Source organism: Aotus nancymaae, unplaced genomic scaffold (genome assembly GCF_030222135.1).
Source record: "Aotus nancymaae isolate 86718 unplaced genomic scaffold, 86718_ANA_hifiasm-v0.15.2.pri h1tg000058l, whole genome shotgun sequence".
Lineage (NCBI taxonomy): Eukaryota > Metazoa > Chordata > Mammalia > Primates > Aotidae > Aotus > Aotus nancymaae.
In genome coordinates, this window is record NW_026988472.1 from 43,114,284 (window position 1) to 43,124,188 (window position 9,905).

Sequence of the window (9,905 nt, forward strand, 5' to 3'; positions counted from 1 at the left end):
GTTATCTGGTCTGATTGTGCTGATGTTGAGAAACCCTGGGCTATTTCTTTCCTTTTATTTATTTTTTTGAAACAGCCTCATTCTGTAACCCAGGCTGGAGTGCAGTGTCGTGATCTCAGCTCACTGCGACCTCTGTCTCCTGGGCTGGTCTCAAACTCCTAAACTCAGTGATCTGCCCACCTCAGCCTCCCAAAGGGTTGGGATTACAGGTGTGAGACACCGTACCGGGCTTCTTTCCTTTAATCTGTGGAACAGTCTCCCCTCGACAGCATATACCATATTTATTTTCTCCATTCCCGTCCTGATGGACATTTAGGTTGTTCCAATTCTCTGCTGTGATGACAAGTGTCGAAAAGAACATCCTCACCAGTGTCTGCGTATGTGTGCCACAGGGTTTCTGGTAGCTGTGTTTTCTGTTCTAGGAATCACTTCCAAATGTCACTCCAGAGTGGCTGGACTCTTTGCTTCCACAGCATCACCTGGGATTCCAATTCCATGTGTCTTTACCAGCGCTTGGTATTATTTAACTTTCACATTGTTGCCAATTTGAAGTTTAAAATAATAGATTATTTGTAAAATTTTGCATTTCCTGATGGCTAGTAAGACCAGCCCATAGGAATCATTCACACCCCAAATATTCTAGAAAACTGGTGAAAATGTTTTTTGTCAAGCACGAGCCACTTCATTTGGTTTTTCCCTACGTCTTTGATGTGTATTATAAAACCGCACATTTTAGGGGACTAGGCTTGCCTGTTTCCGCCAGTAGAGGTCACTGTCCCTCAGTGGTTCTCCACCAGTATGACTTTTGACCTCTCTACTCTCCCAGGGATTATTTGGCAAGGCCTGGAGCCATGTTTGATAGTCAGGACTGTGAGTGTGCTGCTGGCCCCTAGAAGTGAGAGGCCAGGGATGTTGCTAAGGCCCTGCAATGCACAGGACTGCGACCCCCCTCCCCCCTCCCCTCCCCCCTCCCCCCCTCCCCTCCCCCCTCCCCACTCCCCTCCTCCTTTCTCCTCCCTCCTTTCCACTCCCCCAACCCCTTCCCCCTCCCCTCCCCTTCCCCCTCTTCCTGCCCCTCCCCCCTCCCCCCTCCCCCCTCCCCTCCTCCCCCCCTCCCCTCCTCCCCCCTCCCCTCCTCCCCTCTCCCCCTCCTCCTCCCCTCTCTCCACCAACAAGAAAGAACCATCTGGCCCAAGTAATAATGCCAAGCTGGAGAAACCAGTGTTGTCTTTGAAAGTAAGACTGTGACAATCTCTATGGTAATAAAGACACCTATTAACAATGACAGATATTTTATTGCAGAAACTGGGGAAACTGGGGAGAAGCATGCCTTCTGTCCCGAGGGAGAAGGCAGGAGTGAATTGGCAGGGGAAAGGGAAGGCTTTTGGGGGAGAGGGGAGGTGGGCCTGGGGCTCGCAGAGTGGTCGGCTGGAGCCGTGGGAAGTGCTCTGGCGGGGCCGGTGGCTGGTGTGGGGGTGGAACTGGGGTGAGCAGGCTGAAGGTGCTGAGGGCTGGAGGCTCAGGAGGTGGTGGCAGGGGCCTGGCTCTCGGAGCCGGGCAGCAAGCTGGGTGTGCTCAGAGGCGCATGGCCCGCAGGCGAAACTCCTTCTGGGCGCAGGCAAGCCTGAGGCTTCGCGGCAGTGCTGCCCGCAGGCCCAGCGCTCCTGTGGTGGCTCTGCGACCGGGCACCTGGCGGCCACACTTACTGCAGCGGGGCAAGCGGCCGCCAGGGAGAAGTGAGACGATGCTGCATCTTTTCGGAGACACTGCTGGCTCAAAGTGGGGGCATCTTCTCAGCAGCCCAGGTCTGGGCACAAAGGCACGGGCCACTCCGTTTCTCATCACAGCCCTGAAGGCAGATGGCCTGGGTGCCGGGTTACCTCTGCGCTCCGGCGGGGCGATTTTCACGGGCACCAGGCTGCGGACGGGCTGGGGGTGGTGGGCATTCAAAAGCCACCGCTTCATGAAGGCCAGGTGAGCCTGGGAGTAATCGGGTCAGACGTTGCTCAGCAGCTGCGGCCTGTTGGGAAAGCGCCTCCAGGCCTCGGGGACCATCACCCTCCGGACGCGGGCGTAGTCCCGGCCAGGAGGAGCGGTGGGGAGGGGCCGGGTGCGGACCCAGCGGTTCCCATGGAAGTAGATGACCTTGCACTGCTCCTGGGCCTGGGAGCGGATCAAGGGTCTAGGCCGCTGGGAACAGTGCTTCCGAGTTGGGCGCGGCTTCTGGGCCCAGGGCCAGCCCAGGAAGCGGCTCAGGTAGTTGCCCATGAGAGCGGGGCAGTGGGTCGGGCCTTCCAGTAGACACTGGGCTGCCAGAAGTTTCAGAAATCTGCGGTCAGGGCCAGAGACCACGTGTCAGGGCTCAGTGACCGGTGACCGTTGGCGTAGAAATGTCTGAAAGCGCACGAGGCGCCGTGTGCGGGGTAGGTCTGGCCACGAGGCGTCGCACGGGGCAGAGACCACGCCCACACCAGAGCCTCATGGGGCGCAGATGCAGTGGGGGTGGGTGGCGCCCCATGCCGTCTGGAGGACTAAGGCGGCTCAAGCCTCGGTCCTTCCCACTGATGGTCCCAGACACTTAGCTCTGGGCAGAGGGGCCTGGCAGCTGCCTTTACTTTTGAATCTGACATTTAAAGGCAGAACATAGAAGAATTTCTGCCAGGTCCTGAAAAGTGCAGATACCTGTTGACAGAAGGGTGCTCTCTTTGATCTGTGTGAAAATGATCACAATACACGTGGATGCTCTTTTAAGGAAAAACAAATCATTCACCCATATTTTTCTAGGATGGCTGTTAATATCACTTTTTGCAATTTTGCTGTTATGAAAATGGTGAAAGCTATCAGGATTTATGTTTCAGTACCTGTAATGCTGGTTTTATGTTGATCCTCATATAATTTTCAGTGTTCATACATCCATGTATAGATAATCTTCTCTGAACACTAATGCCATTTCTGTCCTTCCATTTCTATTGGTAGTCCTGGAGTAGAGTGAAGCACATTTTCCACTAATAGCTGAAAAGATCTAACTTCAAAAACAAAGAATCCAAAGGCTGCTTAGAAATTGTAGTGCATAAGTTTGGAGTCTGTTCAAGGTGGCGTGAAACAATCTTTTTTTGAGGACATTTCCCTCAAAAGCATGTGCAGAAGGAACATATTGAGCCTCTGGAATCCCAGAATCGGGAAGAAACAAAAAAGTCAGCAACCAATTGAAGATCGGGCAATAGATCTGGTCCAGACTGAGGCAGATGGGTGAACAGTAAAGACACTAAATAGAGCTTAATTAGGAAGCACCTTTAAATGCTTTTAGAGGTCAGAGGGGGCCAAGTGTTTTGCAATGCAGGGTTGGGGTCAGCCAGTAGTTGCGGGGGAATGAGATCCCTAACCTTCTCCTCTCACTGATGAATTCCTTTGTTTTGCCTCACTCCTTATTTATGGAATGATTTCTAGGTATATGATTTTGAAAACCTAGAGATATTCTTATGGTATAATTTTCTTCTAAAGACAATTATCATAATGATTGAAATGACTTTTCATTCATATCTAATACGTCTGAAGATAATGGCATCAGAGTGGGTATAGATTTCTTTTCTTTTCTTTTGAGACAGAGTTTCAGTCTTGTTGCCCAGGTTGGAGTGCAATGGTGTGATCTCTGTTCACTGCAACCTCCGCCTCCCGGGTTCAAGCGATTCTCCTGCCTTAGCCTCCCACGTAGCTGGGATTACAGGTGCCCACCACCACGCCCAGCCAATTTTTGTATTTTTAATAGAGACAGGGTTTCACCATTTTGGCAAGGCTGGTCTTGAACTCCTAACATCAGGTGATCTGCCCGCCTTGGCCTCCCAAAGTGCTGGGATTACAGCGTGAGTCACCATGCCCGGCCTAGCCTTCTTATAATGTATTTTTCTTTCCAGTGTCTATAGAATTCCCCATATCCTTTTAAAAATACAAGCCAGTGGTTATTATTGTTTGTGGCTAAAGACTCTCTGACAAACCACAGTTTTGTTCTGGTGAGGTATAGGGAGTTATAAGTTAATTGCCACTAAATATGCCTTCTACTGGTTAAGTAAGGTGTTGATTAGTTAAAAACCATTCTCATAGACATTGAAGATGTCGGTTTCTTCTTTTCATACACCAAGAGATACAGCATTTTAATGGTTAGTTGATATTAGGGATTAGCGTGTATCAGTGGTGTTCAATAAGGGGTGAGTTTGCAATGGAGAGGGAAGAATGTCTGGAGACATTTTTGGTCGTCATGACCTGGGGAGTTGGTACTATAGGCAGCCAGTGAGTTGAGGCCAGCGATGCAACTAAACATCCTGCAATGCACAGGACAGTCCCCACAACCAAGAATGATCTGCCCCGAATGTCAGTGGTGCTAAGGTTGAGACCCTTCACCCAGCTTCCTCTAATGTTATCTTATGTAATCATGATGCATTCATCAAACTAAGAAATTAACATTGGGTCAATACTATTAAGTAAACTCCAGACTTTAGATTACCCCAGTTTTCCTACTAGTATCTTTTGTTCCAGAACCTACTCCTCCTTGGTCTCCTTCACCCTTGAGTTTTTCTGCCTTGTTTTTCATGACCTTGATGCTTTTGAAGAGGGCTGGTTAGGTATTTTGTAGAAGTCCTTTTTCATTTTGGTTTTGTCTTTTCTCAAGATTTAGATGGGGGATACAAATTTTGGAGGAGGAATGCCATAGAGGTGACTGGTATTTAGGTTGTTTGCAAACAATGGTGCAAAGAATAACTATGCATATGTATTATTGTTTAGGTCTGCAGTTTATGTGTAGGATAAATTCTGTTTGGTAAATTGCACTCTGATAGCTACTATAATAGTACTAACAGCGTTTTATCTTCCTTTGATATTGTAATTAACTGTTAGTAAAACAACATACTTTTTAGTTTATTATATCTTTATTCATGTGTCACTACCACCTACCTAACACATGAGGCTGCCCATGCTCCACACTTGTACCAGCACTGTGGGCAATAAAATTTTGGGGTTTCTGCTAATTTGATAAGTGAAAATTCGTATTTCAGTGTAGTTTCATCTTGTTTCATTGCTTCGTTCAGCAAGGTTGAAAATTTTTTCACATGGTTTTGGGCTTCTTGTTTCCTTAACTGTAAACTGTCTGTTTATACCATTTGCTGTTGAGTAATTAAAAACTAATTTCTAGAAACTCTTTACATATTAGGGCAATTAACTCTCTGTTTTGTTCACTATAATGTCTCAAACACCTAGAAGAGTAGCTGGCATATAGTAAGCATTCAATAAATAGTAGTTAAATGAGTGAATAGAATTGCAAATGCTTTCCCTGTTTGTCATCTATCTTTTGTTTATGGTGATTTTCATCAGAAAGGATTTTAAAATTTTTGTATGCAGTTTAATTACTAGTTGTTTTCTTGATTACCTCTGGGTTTGATTTATAGTTAGAAAAAGCTTCCTCCAGTTGGATGTATGAAAGAATCTTCCTATGCTTATTCTTGTACTTTTATGGCATTTTTTTACCTTTAAGGTTTTGTTCCATCTGGAATATATTTTTGTCAGGATTGAACGACGGATCCAACTTTTTCTCCTAAATGTCTGCTCAGTTGTCCCGCAATACCATTTACTGGATTTATCTTTTCCTGCATTGAGCTGAGATGCTATCTTTATCATAAAGTAAATTCTCATGTACTTGGCCATTTTTCTGAACAATTTTCTTCCCTTGATTTATCTTTCTATTCATGTGCTAGTGTCATACTATTTAATTATTGTGGCTTTAAAGTCTTATGGGTCTAATCATTCTTAATTTTTTCCTTTAGAATTTTTCTAGCTATTCATGTTTATTTGCTTTTCCACATGAACTCTAGAAGTACTATATCTAGTTTTAAAATTCTGTTGGTATTTTTATTAAAACCATATTAAATTTATGGAATCACAACTTAAGGAGAATTGACATCAAAGGTGCCTTTATGGTATTTTCCTATTTAAAAACAGAGTATGAATTTTATAAATTTTAAGTCTTCTGTGTCCCTCAGAAATGTTTTATAGTTTTCATGTTAACATTTTATGTTGTTTATTCACAGTATTTTAGTTTTTTAGTTTCTATTTCTTCTGTTATGTCTTCTAATTGTGAGTTATATATGTCAAAGGAATTGATTTCTATAGATTAACATGGTACTCTACTAATTGCTGAATTATCTTATCTTTGTAGGAGTTTTTAGTGTTTCTCTAATGTTCTTTATCTTTTTTGGTCTAACCTTATTGGCTCCTGCCAGAGGTTAATTCAATTAAATTTAATATTTAGTATGCTAATAATAATGCAGTTAATGATATCCTTTCCACATTAAACATGCTATTTATTTTTGAGCTGAGATAAATCTACTTTATCCAGTTAGGGAATTCTCCATTTCGATTCTATTAAAAAATTTTTTAAAAGAGATGGTGAGTTTTATCTAATGTATTCTGGGAAATCTATGGAAATGATCATATATTTTTTCACTTTAGATTCATTGATGGGATGAAATCCATTAATCGTATGTATATAGTTCTTAGTACTGAACAATTTTTGGATTATTGGAATAAACCCTACCTGGACAAAGTATATATTTCTTCTAAAGCACTGCTAGATTCTATATCTAGTATTTTATTAAGCTTTTTTTTGTTAAATATTTTTCAGAGATACTGGCCTATTGTTACCTTTTTGGGTAGAATGGTCTAATCTATGATGGGTTTTAGTATCACTGTTATCCTAGCTGCATAAAAAAGAGGTTGGAAGCTTTTAGTCAATAAAAATCCAATATGAACAAGTAAACACAGTTATTATTACAGTTTAGTTTACGAATTAAACAGGATTTTGTATGCTGATGTAGTAACCACCACTTAGACTTAGTTTCTAAGAGAAAAATAAATCCCAAGTTTCAAACGACTGACTTACATGAAAATTTCTGGATGAATATTGTTGGATTCTGTCTTCATCCTGAGATTCTATAGCAAAACTTCCTTAAGGATTTTAAAGGATTTTGAATACACCCATTTCCAGCCTTCCTTTTTTGATGTAAAAGGGTCTTAATTTTTATAGAGAATCTACACAATGCATGTATAATAAAAACATATGTCACTGTCAAATATAGATATAAAAAGCTTATGTTCTTCTATGTTTTACTCCTCTCTAGCTAATTTGAAATATCTCTAAATTCATGTCCAAACTGAGACAAGACGTTGGTACACTTCAATAAAAATGTATAAGCATTACAAGATGTTAAAACTGATGCCACAGTCTGAGCCCAGCCTTGTTTTAAAGGGGGAAACGAGGATTTCCTTAGATGAAAATTGTGGAGAGAACGTACCTGATCATGATCAACCTCTACTGGCTGCTTCTTAATGATCCAGGTCATGGACTCAGTCGGGGCGGACAAGAGTGATACTGGATCTACTTGTGTCTAGTAATCTAGACAGATGGGCACCAGGCAGGAAGTGCCAAACGACCCAAATTCCATGAGAGCGCCCTGGCCAAGAGACTGGGTCACCGAGTCATTATCTAGAAGTGAAAACCACTCAGGAATCCAACGACGAGGTGATGGTTCTCAGGGAGTATCTCAGCAGTGGTCCAGAGGAGCTCCAGGCCCTTCTGGGTAGCTACTTGAAGAATCGCTTCTTAGGATGGAATCATGCCCAGGCTTTGTTTCTGCAATTAACTGTGTATTATTTATATTCTCCAGCGGGAAAACAGCCAAAACTATTTGATCTCTCAATTCTAGTGAGGATCCAGCAGGTAGTCTCCTCAGTATTGCTGGGAGGTTTTAGACAGTGGCCAGTGCACAAACAAGGAGGCTTCACTTCTTTAAGGGAGACTGAGAATTGTCCTTTAAAAATGAAATGCAGAAAAACAAATAACCCCATTAGAAAATGGACAAAGGACATGAACAGATAATTCTCAACACATACAAGTGGCCAACAAACATGAAAAATGCTCATGATCACTAATCATCAGAAAAGTGTAAATCAAAACTGCAATGAGATACCATCTTACAACAGTCAGAATGGCGATTATTATTAAAAAGTCAAAAAACAACAGATGTTGGTGAGGCTGTGGAAAAAAAGGGAATGCATATACACTGTTGGTGGGAATATAAATTAGTTCAGCCACTGTGGAAAGCAGTTTGGAGATTTCTCAAAGAACTAAAAACATAGCTACCATTTAATGCAGCAATACCATTATTGGGTACAAACCCAGAGGAAAATAAATCATTCTGCCAAAAAGACGCATGTACTCATATGTTCACTGTCACACTATTCACAATAGTGAAGACATGGAATCAACGTAAGTGCCCATCAATGGTGGACTGTATAAAGAAAATGTGGTAATATATGCACTATGGAATACTACACAGTCATAAAAAATGAAATAATGTCCTTTGCAGCAACATGGATGCAGCTAGACGCCACCATCCTAAGCGAATTAATGCAGGAACAGAAAACCAAATGCTGCATGTTCTTGAGAGAACTAAACATTGAGCACATAGATATAAAAATGGGAACAACAGACACTGGAGATTACTGAAGTGGGGAGTGGGTTTAAAAAACTACCCATTGGGTACTGTGCTCACTACCTGAGTGATGGGATCCATACCCCAAACTTCAGCATCATGCAACATACTTATGTAACAAACCTGCACATGCTACCCCCATATGTAAAATAAAAGTTGATAGAAACAATCAGATAATGAAACGCAGATCAGGAGGAGCTGAAATCCTGTACTAAAAGGGGAGAGAGGGAAAAAGAGGGAAATGGAGAGGAAAGGAGAGGGAAAGAGGTGGGGACCATAGGGATACAGTGGGGGATGAGAAGGAGAGGGAGAGACTATATGGGCCTCCAGAGAGCAGCCCTTTGAGATTCTGAATATTGAAGAATTAATCTTGGGGACTAGACAAAGGCATCCGACCTGAAGGATGTGGATTACTGTTCTTTCCAGCTGGACAAGGCAAGTTTCTGTAGAATTGATCTCTGCTCCCTGCCTGTGGGAGGGCGGCTAGAGAAAAGAAGACTGCTCTGGGTGTGTTCACAAGGACTTAGAAGGAGCCGGTGTCGGGAACAGAGGCAGGGACAGCCATATGTCTCTGAGGCCCCAAGTCCTCAGCGGCACTGCAGCAAAACCAGAAAGCTCACTGCCTAACCAAATGATCACTTCTATCCCCTGCAATGTGACCCAAGGCCAGGGTCATTCATAAATTACAGGCCTCCTCCTAAGGCAATGTTCAAAGAGAACCAGAATATAGTTCACCTAGTTAAACTTCCTGATTCAAAGTGCCTCTGTAATGTGTCCACTCTGAGATTGAAACATAAAATATATTTCAAGCAATTTAGGAAAAAATACCACCCATGCTTAGTTGATGGCATGGTATCCACCAATTTCTATAGCTCTTTATGATGTTTGCCTAGCTTAAGAACAACAAATAAGAAAACATTAAAAACAATGGACATCTCACTGTAGAATTGGAATGAAATATGAATTAAAAAAATATGTTTGCCTAGCTTAAGAAAAACAAATGAAAAAACATTAAACACAATGGACATCTCACTGTAGAATTGGAATGAAATATGAATTAAAAAGACCATCTGGTGATTACCTGAAAACAAATCAGTTTGAAACCGCTTACACTGGCAATTTAGAATGTTACAAACATTGCTGAATTAAACTGGACAGAGAACACATGAGCAGGCTGTTCAAAGCTGTGCCTGCAGTCCGCAGGGAAAGGTGCCCCTGCTCCACGCACCTCCCTGGGCCTTTCTAAGCCTTGGCCCACAGGGACTCTGGAGGCTGAAGCTCTTCAAACAGGCTACAGCACATGAAAGCCAGGCTTTTGGTGCAGGCCCCTAAGTCCTCAAGGATACATCCCAGGAGCCTCAGTATATA

The 9,905-nt window shown here is 43.0% G+C and overlaps 1 protein-coding gene across 2 annotated transcripts; it reads right to left on the bottom strand.

Annotated features, from left to right (window-relative positions):
• Positions 1 to 1,282: 1,282 nt before the first annotated feature.
• On the bottom strand, positions 1,283 to 7,809 carry LOC105705052 (putative inactive carbonic anhydrase 5B-like protein). 2 transcript variants are annotated; one of them, XM_064364508.1, is made up of 2 exons: positions 7,338 to 7,809; positions 1,283 to 2,329 (listed from the first exon to the last, which is right to left on the bottom strand). In XM_064364508.1, the coding sequence occupies exon 2, from the start codon at positions 1,963 to 1,965 to the stop codon at positions 1,576 to 1,578; it is 390 nt and encodes a 129-aa protein (XP_064220578.1). In that variant the 5' UTR covers positions 1,966 to 2,329; positions 7,338 to 7,809; the 3' UTR covers positions 1,283 to 1,575. The 2 variants fall into 2 exon arrangements, with proteins under 2 accessions (XP_064220578.1, XP_012290059.2); XM_012434636.3 differs by having other exon boundaries at positions 1,641 to 2,329.
• Between the last annotated feature and the right edge of the window lie 2,096 nt (positions 7,810 to 9,905).

Bases quoted from the DNA above. Each gene is read 5' to 3' on its own strand.
- LOC105705052 (XM_064364508.1), bottom strand. From the start codon at position 1,965: ATGAAGCGGTGGCTTTTGAATGCCCACCACCCCCAGCCCGTCCGCAGC.